The sequence below is a fragment of the Rhinolophus hipposideros genome (assembly GCF_964194185.1).
Source record: "Rhinolophus hipposideros genome assembly, chromosome: 14".
Classification (NCBI taxonomy): Eukaryota; Metazoa; Chordata; class Mammalia; order Chiroptera; family Rhinolophidae; genus Rhinolophus; species Rhinolophus hipposideros.
In genome coordinates, this window is record NC_138060.1 from 40,345,989 (window position 1) to 40,363,175 (window position 17,187).

At 35.5% G+C, this 17,187-nt stretch overlaps 1 protein-coding gene across 1 annotated transcript in view; it reads left to right on the forward strand.

The window, feature by feature from the left end:
- Positions 1-17,187, forward strand: part of KCNH8 (potassium voltage-gated channel subfamily H member 8) — a gene marked incomplete at its 5' end in the record, with an annotated part of 310,088 nt that overhangs the window by 192,135 nt on the left and 100,766 nt on the right. Inside the window, one exon of the mRNA XM_081072214.1 lies at positions 4,536-4,743. Within this exon, the coding sequence (XP_080928340.1) occupies positions 4,536-4,743 (208 nt within the window). The remainder of the gene's footprint in view (positions 1-4,535; positions 4,744-17,187) is intronic.

The following is a 17,187-nucleotide window of genomic DNA, read 5'->3' on the forward strand; positions in this document are numbered from 1 at the left end:
AGAAGCATAACTCTATATTTCTTAGGCCTCAAGAATTTGGTGGAGAATTTGAAGACTTCTTCTACTTTTATGACCTTTACTGTCTACCTCTTGAGTATTTCATTATTCATTGGCAAAACAAAGAGAAGACCAATCAAAATAGAGAAAAATGCTGAAATTAAAATAAAAGAATTTAACGACTTCTTAGGAATCCTTATAAAAATGTTGGATGGTGAAGAAACTTAAATGACACAATGACCAACATAAACTTGAGCATTCTCTTGAATTATTATTCTATTCCTTCACCTAAAGCATTTATCTTCAAGTCTCTTCATAGGAATGAAAGTATGACCACTTATAGTAATAAAAATTTTTACTCTTTAATGATTGATATTCTTAAAAGCATTAACTGCTCCCTTATAAACACAGAGTTTAAGGAAGGTATAACAGCATTTTGGGACCAGTAATGCAATTTCCTATTAGAGTGACCAATTTTAACAGGAAAAAAAATAACTAAACATTAGTCACAATTAAACATGTTTCTTACGCAGTTGACAACCTCTTGTAGAAATCATATTCTCTATCAAGAATTTAAAAGCATAGTTTTTAATATTAAACAAAGTGATCAATATTTCAAATACAGTCAATAGACAGAATAAAGATGGAACTGTAATCCAGACTGGTTAGTACATATTTGTGCATTTGTTAATTGCCTGTACAATAGGGGTTTTTTTCTTTTCCTTTTTCATTTTAATTTGGGAAGTTGAGGGTGTCAGTATCTTTAAGAGATTTATAACCCAACCGAAAGGAAAACTCTGGGGGAAATTTTAGTATATGATATCAATCAGTGCTATGTTGAATTGTTCTTCAGGCTTCTTAAAGTGCTTTTTAAGATTGAATTTGACTAGATAAGTGTACTATAATGAAAGTGTAATGACTTAAAATGGGCTTTTACGAGACTGCAAAAAAAAAAATCCAAAAGAAGTATTTAAGTCACAAAATGCCAAGAAAATTTTTCCAAATTCTCCTGAAGAATTGTTACATAAATGGTGTTTAATAGACTGCTCTAAATTATCTTGCTTCTTTGCTAGTAAATATTAATAATATTTTTGTATTCCATTTCTCGTTAGACACTGAATAGGATAATTCTAAATATGTATCATGTAATCATATTATAAAATACATACAATTAAAAATATATAACATTTTTATATATCATTAACATCCTCATTACCTGAAATTAAGACAAAGGATTTTTTTTATTTTAATGATCATATTTTGATGAACTTTAAGTACTTGTACTCTTTCACGGCACTCCTGCTCCCTTCCTTCATTCTGACTTGTGAAATCTGGCACAAATGCTTTGTAAAGAATGCAAGTTGTAAATTAACATCCATGTCAAAGAGAAAGAAAAATTGGAAGGAAGGAACCTTTCTCTCTTATCAGTGATAATATTTTTATTTTTTATAAAAGTAAGCATAAGATCATTACCTAATTAATACATAAATTTGTTATTCAAATAAATTAGGATAAAATATTCTATTTGAACAGAAAAGCTTGTTCAATGTATTATATTTACTTCTCAGGAAACATAAGTTAAGAGGAATAATTATGTTATGCTATTGTTATACTGCACAGATTCACAAAAAGAAAGGAAGAAACAAATAAATAAACAAAGGTGTCGTCTTCCAGATCCAAACTGTGTTCAGTAAGAGCATCTCCATAGATGACATTGAAAAATACATTACAACCATCAAAAATGTATTGCACGCTTTAGCTTTAGTTTTGTCCACAATTGCTGATGGCAAATGCCTTTTATATAGCTCACACATTTATTTATTATTATTTATTTATTTATGTGTAAGTCCTTATGAAAGGCACTATGAGAGAGAAAATTCTGAATGAGATGTACTAAGTGTGATAGAGTGAAAAAAGACAAAAGTTCAAATCTTCCTTTATCACATCATCTGAGTGACTTCTTTTGGGAAGTTATCCAAACGGGTCTAAAATAAGCACTAAAATTCCTACCGGGTTTCTGAGCAGCCTAAAAAGACAGCATTTCTGTAAAATACCTTGCTAAGTATCTAATACCTGGAAAGCCCTCAGTGCATGTTAGTTAGCTTTCTCTCCCTCCATTTCTCTCTCTCTCTCTCTCTCTCTCTCTCTCTCTCTCTCTCTCTCTCTCTCTCTCCTCTCTCTCTCTCTCTCCTCTCTCTCTCTCTCTCTCTCTCTCTCTCTCCCTCCCTCCCTCCCTCCCTCCATCTCTCCCTCTCTCTCTCCTCCCTAGTTGATAGCCAGGAGGTGATCATGTCCACTTGTAATAATAGGAGGAACTGCCATTTCATAAGGTCTTTTGATGACTGCATCATTATCATGCACCTGTCTACAAGTAGCTTATAATTCTTATCAGTTAAAGTTCAGTACAGCATCCCAAAAGTAAAACAATACTTTTTTTTCAATGATGTAATCCTATCTAAGTCAAATATGTCCCTTTCTTCTGTCATTCATCAAGAGAAGAAACTTACATTTATAGCAGAAAGTTGTTGACTCTGATGGAAATAAGTGTATATATTTTTTAAAGGTGCCAGCAAAATCATCAGGGCTGCCTCATCCGGGACACACAGGCTCATGTCCCTTGTCTTTAAAAATGACTATTGTCCTCATGTAAGGGAAGCACCACATTCTTCCTCAAATATCCCCTTTTTGATGAGAAAAAAAATGGGAGATTGTCTACATCAATATTATATGTTCGGATGGTGTTTTATTCTGCTCAGGCTGCTAAAACAGACTGGGTGGCTTAAACAACAGAAATTTATTTTTCATTGTTCTGAAGGCTAGGAAGTCCAAGATCAGGGTCCCAGACAATTTGGTTCTTGGTGAGGACGCTCCTTCTGGTTTGTAAACAACTGTTTTCTTGCTGTGTCCTCATGTGGGGGGGAGGGGAGAAAGGGGGAGGGGAGGAAGGGAGAGGAAGGGGGAGGGGATGTGAGAGGAGACGAGGGGAGGGGAGGGGAGGGGAAGGGAGGGGAAGGGAGGGGAGGGGAGGGGAGGAGAGGAGAAGAGAGGTGAAAGCATATGAGAGAGTGCTCTCTGGTCTCTTCTTATAAGGGCACTATTCTCATCATGAGGACCCCATCCTCATGACCTCATTTAAACCAAATTGCCTGCCAAATGTCCCATCTCCAATATCATCACACTGAAGGTTAAGGCTCCAATGTATAAAATTTGGAGAAACACAACTCAGTCTATAGCAAATAGCTTCCTCCATTTGGGACTTCTCTTCCAGGTTTCATTTTACTTACAATATTGTCATCTGTCTATCAAATGTATCTACCTATGAAGTAATTTCCACTCCTAGCAATTCCTGTAAGCAACAAAGTAGAGAATTCAAAGTTGTAGCATATAATTATCTCCTTAATAATCAACTGGAGAAGTGATAGTTGAGAACTTGGCTTGAAGGAAAAGAAAGTAAAGTGACACAGAAAAATGACAAAAAGAAATAAAGAGCAGAGCCTTCTAGCAAGTTCTTCAGTTCACCTTATATTACTGTATTTCAGTATGGAATAATTCACAAGATTACAATTGAAAACACTTATTGAATGTCTATGATTACACTAATTTTGAAGTGTTTGTATCTTAGGATTTATCCACTCACACACTTAAATTTCTCAAAGAATTTCTCAAACTGTTTGCATATTAGTTAATATTTTATTTTCCTTTTCTATTTTGGAAGGCTCTTTGAGACTCTAGGAAGGTGTGAAAAGAGTGTACATTAGTGCATCACATATGTTTTTAATAGTGACATTGGAAATTCTGGTGGACATCAATGGTGCACATTTTTCAGTTGGGCCCTAAACTCGAGGAAAAAAACCTATGCTACAAGTCTATTGCTTTAGTGCTTGCAAAGACAGGACCCAGTAGATTTTTAAAATTTGTTATGCCATTTGATTTTGGTTCCCTAAGTCCATTACTTGAGAGAAAACTCAGAATGTGCATGTGTTGGGCAAATGTTTTCTTTATGGATAATGTCAGAAGGAAGCTAGTGTCCTACCTGCAGTAGGAGGTACTATTGGTACTCGTAAGCAGAACTTCCTCAAGTTTTATAGTTCTAAATATTTTAAAACATCGTGTTTGTTTTTTTCACCACTTTACTTCAGTCTATACGAATTATTGTTATAAAGAATTCCCTTACACAGAAAGGGGAAAGTGGAATTGAAACAAAATCTGTGTAAGGGGTGGAGACATTTATATTCAATCGTTGTGTATCAGAACATAGAAAATTATATTCAGACAGGTAGAGAACATCAGATAAATCTTAATTAAGAAAGATCAGTATTTACTCAAAAAAATTAAATTGCTTTATCCTTCTTTATCCTATTACCTCCTGATCTATGACAACGCATGGCATAGAAACGGTCATACAAATGACCACAGCATTGGAATCATGATTATATTTAATTTCAAGAACTTTCCAGAAAGGTTGTAAGTTAAAGTAACCGCCATGGCATTGAAGTGACCCCATGAGCCAAGTTGTACTGCTCTGTCTCCCACCACAGGTGTCTCTCGTGCATCTGCTGAAGACTGTGCGGCTGCTGCGTCTTTTGCGTCTCCTGCAGAAGCTGGACCGTTATTCCCAGCATAGCACAATCGTCCTGACTCTGCTCATGTCCATGTTTGCACTCCTTGCACACTGGATGGCGTGTATCTGGTATGTCATTGGAAAAATGGAGAGGGAAGACAACAGCCTTCTGAAGTGGGAAGTTGGTAAGGGCTTACATTTGTCACATTTTCCATTTTTAAGTGAAAAGGAAGATTGTCTAGAATTTGGAGGAGGTGAAAGATGAGTCTATAAATATATGTCCTCTGTCGATTTCTCACATCTTTTTCTGTGTCTGTGGTGGTGGGGGCCGGGGGAGGTCCATGCTACAAGTGATCTCTTTTGAGAAAGTTTCCTGGAATAGCCTGATATTTTTTCAAAGAGTAATGGATTAAGATTTCAATGGGTTTACTGTTTAAAACGACCAGCAAAGCTGTAGAAGTGTTTAAATAAGTAAAGTGTGATTTGATCTTGACATATCCAATGCAGGACTAGTAAATGTAAATCACTGGACAACTGGCCTATGGCTAATCATCACAATATTTTAAATCATAAGAAAATTATCACTTGTATTTTAGGTGGCAAATTCATAGAAAAAATATCCCTACCATTTTTTTTTCCTTTAAAAAGAAGAGAGAGAAAGCTATCATAATGACAAATTTTCCACGTTTAGTTTACTTTGAAAATTGTGGTATTTATTCTCAATAAATATAATTTGTAAATACTGGATATTTACAAACATAATTTCTAAAATTTTGTGTTCCCATAATACATAGTAGTTTAAGGGAGATTTTCCAAGTGTTACATAATTCTGCATAAATGAATCTGAAACTTTGGCACATGAACACATTTTTTTCACTTATGTCAACCACCAGAATTTTATCAAAAAATGAAAACTGAAGGCTATAACCCTGTATTCTAAAATACCTGCATTCTTCTCACAATCGTTTTCTTTAAAGAATTGTCATAATACCTGATGTAGGATTTTTTTCTTAATCTGATATTTAATCAAAAGAATCTGTTTTCTTGGTTTGCTAGAAAATTTTTCACTTATCTTCTCCTCCTAAAATCAATGTTGAACTTTTGAAAGAAACCCAGACCTCTGCAAAGGGATAAAGCCACAAGAGATTCCCAAGAGAAAAATGTTCTAACTTTTCATACCAGCGCTTAGTGGCAGAATGCATTTGTCACATCCCTGGGCTGGCTCTCATAAATGCCCCCTCTCACCACAGGATGTATACAAAGCCTTCAAACAGCATCTTTGGAGAATGAGAGGGAGACCTAGAGAAAGCAGTCTCAAGGGAGTGAAGCTCCTGTCTAGGTTCTTTTAAAATGCTCCTACACATCTTAATTTTGTCCCTGAGCTACACAAAGTAACTGACGTGTCCTGATCATTTTCATCTCAGAATTGTCCTCTTATCTTCTTTGTCAAAGCACTTTTCCTATGCCTTGCTGTAGACCTCAAACCTCAGAAAAGAAGTAAAGGTGGAAATAAAATGATAGAGTAGAAGCAAAAATATCCTACATAAAGAGATTACAAGATGAGGAAGATGGAGAGAGGCAGAGGGAGGAGAGGGAAGGGGAGAGGGAGAGAGAGAGGGAGATGAGGGGCAAGAGAAAAGTTGATTAAAAGGTGGACCAAATTCTGGACTGTACTTAGATTAAAACATTTTCCATCCTTCAGTATTATTTCCCTTTCTATACCTTTGCCCTAAAATCTTCTCCATTACATATTCTGGTGTTGTCTTAATGGTATTCAGTGAATTATAGCATTAGACCTCTGCCATTTGTTTTGAATCCATATTAAAATTCTGACTTGTGGTCAGTCACCTGATTCCTTTTTGGACCTGACCTAATTGCCTTTGGGCCCCAGACCTATACACTCATATTAATTTGTAAGGCTTGTCTAGTCTGAGAGTCTCCAGATGGGGAAAATCAGCTTATTCACGCTCTCAAATTTAGTTATATGAGGAAAGCTTTTTGTTTCATTTCCGAGATGCCAGTCCTGCTGCAGATGTACAAACTGGATGTTGTTTTTCTTCCACCACACATGCATAGGTTTTTAATTTCCAAGAAAAAAGAAGCCAACCACCTGAACTGCTCTGTATTGCCTCCTTCTGCTCCTACTCTTAGTCCTGGTATTATGTGTCAGTGTTATGAATGGGAGTTTGTAAGCTGGAAGTCAACCTACAAAGAGAGCACTGCCATAATACAATGGTGAGAACACTGGGTTGGAGGCAATGGATATTTCCTATCATCACGCCTCCACCAACTGTGAGATTTGCAGTAATTTTGTTCATCAGTCTGGGCCTCAATTTCCTCATCTACAGCATGAGAAAATTCACTCTATAAGTTGAAAGTCTATTTCAGGTTCCATGATTTATGACTTTAATAGAACGCACCCAGTAGTGTGTGCTTAGTAGCTCTGTCAAGTTTTTATCATAGCTGGGTGCCCACAAAAGCCATCAGGGAAACTATCCAATGTCAAAAGGGATGTGTCATAAAATACATCCTGTGATCACAGCATGTCAAGGAATTAATATGTTTTACTCAGTTATAAAAACAACTGAACATTTATCCTAAGAAAATTAGATTTCCTGTCCAAACACCTCTCAGGATATGATCAGGAAGGTAGCATGCTAATTATATCTATCAATATTGAGTTTACAGGCTGGGCTAGAAGGACTTTCCCTTCCCCTCAAATTACTTGCATTGTTTGTTCATTTAAAACATTCTCCAGCTGAGGTTTGGACACAAATTAAGTAATTATGACCTTCCCTACCTAATTTTATAATGAGGCAGCTGAGAACCTAGGCTAATTTATGTAATTTGTGTCCACTGATATGTTTTAATTTTTTTTTTGGTCGAACTACCCTGAGTCAAAAAATTCATCACAGAAATAAAGTTTCATTAGAGAATACATTGTTCTTTATGTTGTGACTAACATTAAATGTATTGAACAGCTTGATCTTCCCAAGGGATAAAATGGAACTTCTTTTCTAACAATTTTTAATTGTCTTGAAATGTTTTGTTTTCCCCTCTTTTTTCCTGGGCGGACTTACTAGTAACAGCTAGAGAAAGTTCCAGTACTTTGCATCAGACCAAATCAAAGTTAATCTTTAAAAAATATTATAGTGTCTCTTCTCTATATCTATTTTTAGAAGGAAGAATAATACTTGTAGACTATGTCAGAGGCTGGTAATGAACTAATTTGCTTAGTGTTATATTTTACTTCATATATTTACGTTTTTCCATACCATATATTTTAAGGAACTTGAGGTATGACTTATCGTTTCATGGAATTTTACTCATAGACCTGGGACCTTCATCCAACTCTTTGGTTTTATGGTGAAAAGCCCAGCTCTTGGTTATACAAGCTCTGTGGTGGAAGGGCTTCTTGTCTACTCTGTCTCCTGCTGCATCCCCTCTGGCACATGGCAAATACGTCTTTAAAAAATGTTGAGTTAATCAATCTTCAAGGTTATTCAATTTCTAAATGACAATCATGGGACAAGAACCTAGATTAGTAGAATTCCTTCTAATAACTTTGAATATTATAAAAGTATAGGGAATGGCTGCTTAGTAAATTCTTTCTGGCAAGAAGACTGAGAGAAGAACGAATAGGGTGGTCACTTAAGATTTGGTCATTCATTCAAAAAATATTTTTTGGGTGCATGCTGGGTCCCATATTAGGCGCTGGAGATACCAGAACAAGTAACATAATTAGTGTTATGGAATTTAAAGTCCAGTAAGAAAAAAAGACAAATAATTTAATGGATATATGACAGTGTGACATGTATAGAGGAGTGGCGACCAAATATAACCAGAATATCAGCAAAGGATTTTCCCAGATGAGCTGAGTTTTAAAGAACGAATAGTTCTTGTTTCTACAGATGCTAAGGAATGGGTGCTAAGAAATGTGTGACAGCAGGGACATGACTATATGCAGTAGTTCACTAGAACAAACATAAAGTGGTATTGGGGAAGGGAGTGATAGTAAGGTGATGTGGCTAAAGAGTAGATAGTCAGGGACCAGGTCTTTAAAGACCATTCACACTAACTTTAGAGTTTGGACTTCATCCTAAGGCTACAGTGTGGCATACATTTTTTTCTTGAGCAGTGATCCTTTGCCTACAGAACACCAGGAAATAGGGGGAGATGTTTTGCTCTGCTTCATTTTCACCTGTAATGTGTCAATAATATTACTGCTTACTGGATTGGAGCCACCAATATTAAAGAAGGCAAACTGTGTGAAGCTTTTAGCTCTGTGCCTGTCACCTAGTAACTGCTCCATAAATATTATAACCAGCTATTATAATCATCATTACCATATTATTTTTTAAATTTTATTTATTTTGGTTAAATTTATTGGGGTGATATTGGTTAATAAAATTATACAGGTTTCAAGTGTACAACTCTATAATACATTATCTATATATAGTGCATTGTGTGTCACCACCCCAAGTCAATTCTCTGTCCATCACCATATATTTGACCACCTTCCCTCATTACTATTCTATTATAACAATTACTTCTAAAAAAGAAAGTACCATGGCTAGTGATACGTATCATTTTCTACGGGGAGGTTATTTAAAAATGGCTTTAAAAGTGTTGCCTTCAAAGTTTAGTTATAGTGCTGGACAACAAATTATATGCTTTTGCATATCTTCAAAATAATATATATTCCCAAACGTTTTTATTTGAGTCAGCCTCTGAAAAACTAGCAATTTTCTCATAGCCTCATAATTGCACACATATAGGAGATTTCCTATTCACGGGCTCACATAGAAGATAAGTCTGTTGGTGGGAATGTAGATTGGTGCAATCGCTGAAGGCAGTGTGGAGGTTCCTCAAAAAATCAAGAATAGAATTACCATGTGACCCAGCAATCCCTCTTCTGGATATCTACCCCCAAATCCTGAAAACATTTATCCGTAAAGATGTATGTACTCCATTGTTCATTGCAGCATTATTTATGGTGGCCAAGACATGGAAACAACCAAAATGTCCTTTGACAGATGATAGGATAAAGAAGATGTACACAATGGAATAGTACTCTGTCACAAGAAAAATGAAATACTGCCATTTGCAACAACATAGATGGATCTTGAGATTATTATGCTAAGCAAAGTAAGTCAGAGAGAAAAAGTCGAGAACCATATGACTTCACTCACATGTGGGATGTAAAACTGAAAGCAACAAAAGAACAAGACAAATAAAGAAATAAAAATTCATAGACACAGACAACAGTTCAGTGGTTACCAGAGGGTAAGGGGGAAGGTAAGATGGTAGCAGAGGGTAAAGGGGGGTCACATATATGGTGATGGAAGGAGAAGTGACTCTGGGTGGTGAGCACACAATGCAATACCGTGTTTCCCCGAAAATAAGACCTAGCCAGACCATCAGCTCTAATGCATTTTTTGGAGCAAAAATTAATATGACCCTGTCTCATTTTAAGATAAGACCAGGTGTAATATAATATAATATAATGTAATGTAATGTAATGTGATGTAAGACCAGGTCTTATATTAATTTTTGCTCGAAAAGATGCATTAGAGCTGATTGTTTGGCTAGGTCTTATTTTAAGGGAATAAGGTAGGTGATGTATTACAGAATTGTGCACTTGGAACCTATGTAACTTTACTAACCATTGTCATCCCATTAAATTTAATGTTTAAAAAAGAAGATAGGTCTAACATTCACCCTACAAGCTTGTTGGAATATATAAACTTTTATATCCAGTATTGTTCTTTTTCTTAAGATTGCTTTGGCTATTCGGGGTCTTTTGTGGTTCCAAACAAATCTGATGATTTTTTTGTTCTATTTCTTTAAAAAATGCCATTGGGATTTTGATGGGAATTGCATTAAATCTGTATATTGCTTTGGGTAATATGGCCATTTTAACTATGTTGATTCTTCCAATCCATGAGCATGGAATGTCTTTCCATTTCTTTGTGTCTTCTCCAATTTCTTTCAAAAATTTCTTATAGTTTTCAGCATATAGGTCCTTCACATCCTTGGTTAAGTTTATTCCTAGGTATTTTATTCTTTTTGCTGCAAATGCAAAAGGAATTGTTTTTGTATTTCTTTTTCTGAAATTTTATTGTTAGTATATAGGAATGCAATGGACTTTTGTACATTGATTTGGTAGCCAGCAACTTTACTGTATACATTGATTGTTTCTAATAGCTTTTTGGTGGAGTCTTTAGGGTTTTCTATATATAGCATCAAGTCATCTGCAAAGAGTGCTAATTTAACTTCTTCATTCCCAATTTGGATGCCTTTTATTTCTTTCTCTTGCTCTGGCAAGGACTTCCAACACTATATTGAAAAGCAGAGGTGACAAGGGACAGCCCTGTCATGTTCCTGAATGTAGAGCAAAGGGCTTCAGTTTTGTCACCATTAATTATGAGATTAGCTGAGGGCTTGTCATAGATGGCATTTATTATGTTAAGGTATTTTCCTTCTATACCTATTTTATTAAGTGTTTTAATCATAAATGGATGTTGTATCTTTTCAAATGCTTTTTGTGCATCATTTGATATAATCATATGATTTTTGTCCTTTATTTTGTTTATGTGATGTATCACATTGATGGATTTGTGGATGTTGAACCATCCTTGTGCTCCAGGGATGAACCCCACTTGGTCGTGGCGAATAATCTTTTTAAAGCATTGTTGTATTCGATTTGCTAGAATTTTGTTTAGGATTTTTGCATCTGTATTCATCAGAGACATTGGTCTGTAGTTTTCTTTTTTGTATGTTGTCCTTACCAGGTTTTGGTATCAGGGTAATGTTGGCCTCATAAAATGAGTTAGGGATTTATTTTCAATAAGAAGTCTTAACCACTTAAAGATGTGTGAAAAGTTTCTTACATCTCAATTAATGGAGGGATACATATAATTATTATCACATAAAGTTCAATAAATGACATTCATAAAGTTCAATTAGTGATATTGAATTGGTCCTTAAAGAGCTCCATTAGGATCCTGAATAGAATATAAGCTAGATTTAAGCTAGAAAGATTTGGGTTTGAATCTTGCTTTGGGGAATTTTTCAGCACGTGATTGTGGCCAAGGTAAATTCAGCATGTGACTTTTTATACAATAATATCAGTTTTCTCATCTGCAAAACGGATGTGATAGTACTGACCCTCATAGCATTTTTAAGAATGAGAGGTACTCAAGTTGACATACCTACCATAGTTTCTGGTACATGGCACATTTCTGCAGCTGACAACTACCATTGCCAGTACCACCACCACTTCTACTCTTCATCACTAACTGAGTGATAACTCGAACTGCAGCTACTTCCTCAAATTTACATCGATGATCTGTGCAGAATTGAAATAGCAATACTATTCAAGTCCAGTGATGAGGTGGTATTTCAATCAGTCATGATTCTTGATTGTAAGCAAAAACAGAAAAGGAATTTATTAGCAGAACATGCGGACTCAGAATTAGAAGGATGGAGAACAAGACCGGAAAAATAACATGAGCCAAGGCAGCTCCAGATACCTTAGTGCAAGAAGCACAGATGCTGACATTTTACAAGGATGGTCTGGACATGTTTCTGTCTTTGTAGATTCTCTGAGGCCTAGACCTTCTGTTCATCTCTAACTCACAGGCCCAGAAGGGAGAATCTGATTGGCCAAGCTTAAATCACATTCTCAGACACTGACTCCTGGAGCAAGGAGAGACCCTCCCCATCTTATACTTCCATGGTGAGAAGTGGGGCCATGTGTCTCTCCACTACTATATATACAATGGAGAATCCCTTCTGCACATAGGATTTTAAACAACCAAAAAACAAAACAAAAAAGTATCTACAATAACATCTTTATGTGTACATTATAAAAACAATAGAATTTATAAAAAATATTTATTAAACTACTTCTATGAATCTTCATGTCCTTCTCAAACATCATCATGTCAAATGGAGTTAGCCGAAAGGTGGGGCTAGGGTAACTCTCTATGCACCTTTCTCACTAGAACAGTCTATGCTCCTTATGTGAACATAATAGTGGAGTTCCGCTTACCAAGCTGTGTGCTTCCTCAGCTAGACTGCATCTTGGTCAGTAGCTCCCTTTTGTAGCTAAAATGCTATCTTATATTCTTTCTCAAAGCTATCTCTATTTCTAAGGCCATAACACGCTAAACTTTAAAACTAAATGGTCTGCTTCAAAGGTTAGATAGAGATGAGAGTAATGTATAATAGAGAAGCTTTTCTTTCTCTTAATCCTTTGGCTGGAGTATGCTCAGCCATTGTAGATGCCTAAAAGTGTATCTGTATCACTAACAAGAAAAACAAAAAAGAAAAAGAAAAAGAAAAGCAAGCCCAAAAATCTAGAATAGGAAAAAAGGAGTAAGTCAGATATCATTTCAAATTTTCATTGACAAATTTAATCCTAAATCTCCTGATCCTTGTTGGATAAAACATCATAAAAGCTCGTTGACTTGAAAGGCCCTTAGTTATTAACTGCTTAGCATTTACAGCATCAAGTAAGGAAAAAAATACGACCAGGCTCATGATAATGCAAGCTGAATATTTCAATAACTGTGTCAAATTTTCCTCGAGAAGATAGAATTGATTAGCACTCTAATTTTTCAGATTCTGTATAAAGGACTATTAAAAATGTTTAAGTAACCCTTATCTGTAGCTTTTCATTCTTGGAAAGACATGAAATAAAGGGAACAAAAAGACTAAAATGAAAGTTTTCAATCATTGAAATGGATCCTAGTGAGGAACTCCTGGACTTTAAAAAAAAAAAATGGTCTTGTACTTTAACATGCACTGCAATCACCTGAGGATTGCCTTAAAATACTGATTCTAATTTAGTAAGTCTGAGATCTCGGAGCCCCAGACCCACATTTTTAACAAGCCCCAGAAGTTGGTGATGCTGGTCCCGCACCACACTTTGAGTAGGAAGGTTTTAAAAAGTCTTAGGACACTTGGGGAATTGAATACTCCTCGTTATAAAAAGTTTCGAACCAGCAACTATTCGGTCCTTCCATATCCATCCATTTTCACTTTCCTATCCTGTTTTAATCTCCATCACATCTACAAATTTATTTAGATATGGTATATTCCTAATGGCCCAAGGAGGTCCACTGAGAAGGAATTAACCTAAATGCTGATGTAATACAACACAGTGCTTTAAATAACATCATCAGAAACAATTTACATTACTGTTAGCAAAGTATAGCTCTTTCTCCAGTGACACTCATTTTTTTTAATAAAACAAGCAAATCACACAAACAAATAAATTTTGACGATGAAAGCAAAAACCAGAACCACAATGTCATATGCCTGAGGCTAAAAAATGTTGAGCAGACAATCCTTTATGACTGAGGCTGTTATTTCCTAGTGATGATAATGGTCAGTGCATAACTTTTATCTGGACTTTGTCTAGTATATAAGATGTTGTAATCCTTTTACTATCTTTCATGAAATTCCTCCTATACTAAATTAGGTTCTAGACCCAATTCCATTGTTGGTGGGGGAGATCTCCATACCAACAAGCAATTCCTTGGACACCAACTGGGTCTCCTACAATTCACCTCAATTCTGACACCTATCTACTCAGAAATAGTGTCAGATTCCACAAGTTAATGGTTCAGTCCTACAAAATTGCTCCCCTTTCCAACTTCAGAAGCCAGTCACAAGCTTGGTTTCTTACCTGTGCTTCTGATCTACCACCTATAAATCAGAGGTTCCCATGACCCTCTCCTTAGGTTTCATTAGTTTGTTAGAATGGCTCACAGAACTCAGGAAACCCATTTCCTCACCAGATATCCAATTTATTATAAAAGGATGCAACTCAGGAACAGCCGGATGGAAGAGATGCATAGGACAAGATATGTGGGGACAAACACTGAGCCTCCACACCCTCTCCAGGCATGCCGTTCTCCCCAAATTTGCATGTATTCACCAATGGAGAAGCTCTCAGAACCCAGTCCTTTGGGACTTTTATAAAGACCTCATTATAGAGGCATGATTGATTAAATCATTAGCCTTTGGCAATTGAGTCAACCTTCTGTCCCTGTCCTCTCTACAGAGGTCAAGGGGTGAGACTGAAAGTCCAATCTTCTAATCACGAGGTTGGTTTTCCTGGCAACCAGTCCCCATCCTTCTGTGCTTTACAAAAATCACTTCATTAGTGTCACAAAAGATACCTTTATCACCTTCATCTCTTGGGAAACCCCAAGGGTTTTAGAAGCTCTATGCCAGAAATGAGAATAAAGACCAAATATACATTATCAATCACAACATCATATAAACTCACTATTTAAATATGTAGATTTTAGAGGCCATATTTCTCAGTGTCTTAGAATTTGTGTGATGCTGCAGCGAATTAGTCAATTAATACATTTTTAATTTCTTACTATGTGGTAGCATTATAGAAGAGAATTATAAGCAATGGTTTCAGTCTTACAAGGATACAAGAGAAGGCTCACCTTTACTCCCTATCCTGATTATTTTTTCTTGTTTCTGTCTCAGTAATTGTCTCAGACTTGCTACTATCTTCTAGCTGGAGATAAAATTGGGTTGACACTGATTACCACTCACTAGATTTAAAACCCTCCAAGGAGCTGATCCTTTGTCTCATTTTGGCCTTTCAGCCCTAGAAAAATACTCTTGTCTCTTAAATATCTTGAGCCAGATTCAGGACCTAGACTTTGGAAGAGAACTCCTTTAACTATTTTCTGCAAGGAGCCTTTGTTTTGAGGGAATGCTTTGCTGACCAATTATTGGCTTCCTGTGCTCCTCCCAGAAGAGTCTATGACTTCAGTTATTGGAAATTTTGCCTACCTCTGACCTCTTTCTTTCTACCCTATTTGACTTTCCTGAGTTGTGTAGTTGTTAAGATCAGGGAGACTGTGTTTCTGGTCCAGGGCATGCCAAATGCTTCTGTTCTTAAATGAGTTCAAAGTTGAAGACGTATCTCACATAAGAAACACTAATTTGCGGGTGGACCCAAAGATAATGTAAGGATCCAAAGAAGAGAAAAAAAGGTTTATTTTTGGTGGTCAGGAGAACTCTGATATAGCTGATTGAGGCTTGGCTCCAACTTCCTGTACTTATACATGTATGTATGTATGTATGTATGTATGTATGTATGTATGTATGTACCTGATAAGTTTCCCACTATCATTTATTAAACAATCCATTTATTACCACTAATTAAATATGGCATTTTAATCTTAATTATTACATATTTATGAGCATTGCTAGGTTTCATTTTTCTTCACTGACAGTCTAATTTTATACCAATATTGCAGAATTTTAATTATTGTACTGTTTAAATCTTGGTACAGCAAGTAGAACAGAGCCATTCTAACCCAGGTACTTACATCAATGTTAGAAAAAAACCTCACCTCTAAAAATATTAAATGGCATTTTAATTGGAGTTAATTTCAGAAATTAATTTGGGGAAATTAATACTTTCATAACATTAAGATATTTTGGTCATCCAAGGCCATGGTATTTAATCTCCATGTATTTAAACTTTAAAAAATATAATTACGAGAAATTATGTAGTTTCCTTCACACAGTTTGTACATATTTCTTATTAAATTTGTTTCTAACCACTCTACATTGTGTGTATGTGAATGGGATCCATTTTCCATTAATTTTATTCCATTTATTGGTAAAATAAAATCTAATGACTTGAAAATAATATTTTATAGATATCTCTAATATATATCTAACAAGTTTTAATTAATTTCTTCAAGTTTCTTTGAAAGAAAATCATATAATCTAAAGTATTAAAAAATTTCTCCCTGACTTATCTAATGTCTATACTTTTTGGCTTCTAGTTTGAGAAAATTATTTATTTTATTAAATATTTACTCAAATTTCACCAGAAGATTTCACTGAAAAGGTATTTTATAAATTACTAGCGTTATTTTTGATGCTTGGTACTCCACAGAGTCACACAAACTTTAAATTATGGACCTCAAAAATACAGTTCATAAAAGAACATGGTAGAATAGAACAGTTTTTAGCTTGAAAGTTGGGGATCCTCTGTCCTAACCACAGCCCTGCTATGATGTAGGAAATTTGGTCAAACCATTATCTACCCAAATTATTTCTTTGAAAATGAGATATGTGACTGATTCTCACTGAGTCTCAATCCTTGAGTCATAAGCCCTCTTGGAAAAGGAATGGAAGCTGTAGATCTCCAATGATAAATTCATATACCCATATGCAAATAGTTTGCATGAAAGTTTAGATAGTTTGTATATTCCATGATGTTCTTTCATGGGTTCCTGGTAAACAAAACAAACAAAAACACCCTGGAGCTAGATGAACTCTAAGATTGTTTTCTAATTGAAGAGGATTCAGTTAATAATTCCTTTAAGAAAACTGCCTTGCACCTGAAATGTAGGTGTGCTGAAGAAATAATACCTTAGTGTGTTGACATGTCTTTCATCGTAAGTGAAAACTGGATCAAAATTGCCCTAACTCATGAGTAGAACACTTTTTTATCTTTCTGTTCTTTCCATGTTTTGTACCATCAGAATGCAATTATTTTTCATACAGTAATATACATGCCACGATATCCCTCTTGTTTAATTCCACTTCTTCCAAAAATTTTTAACCATTGG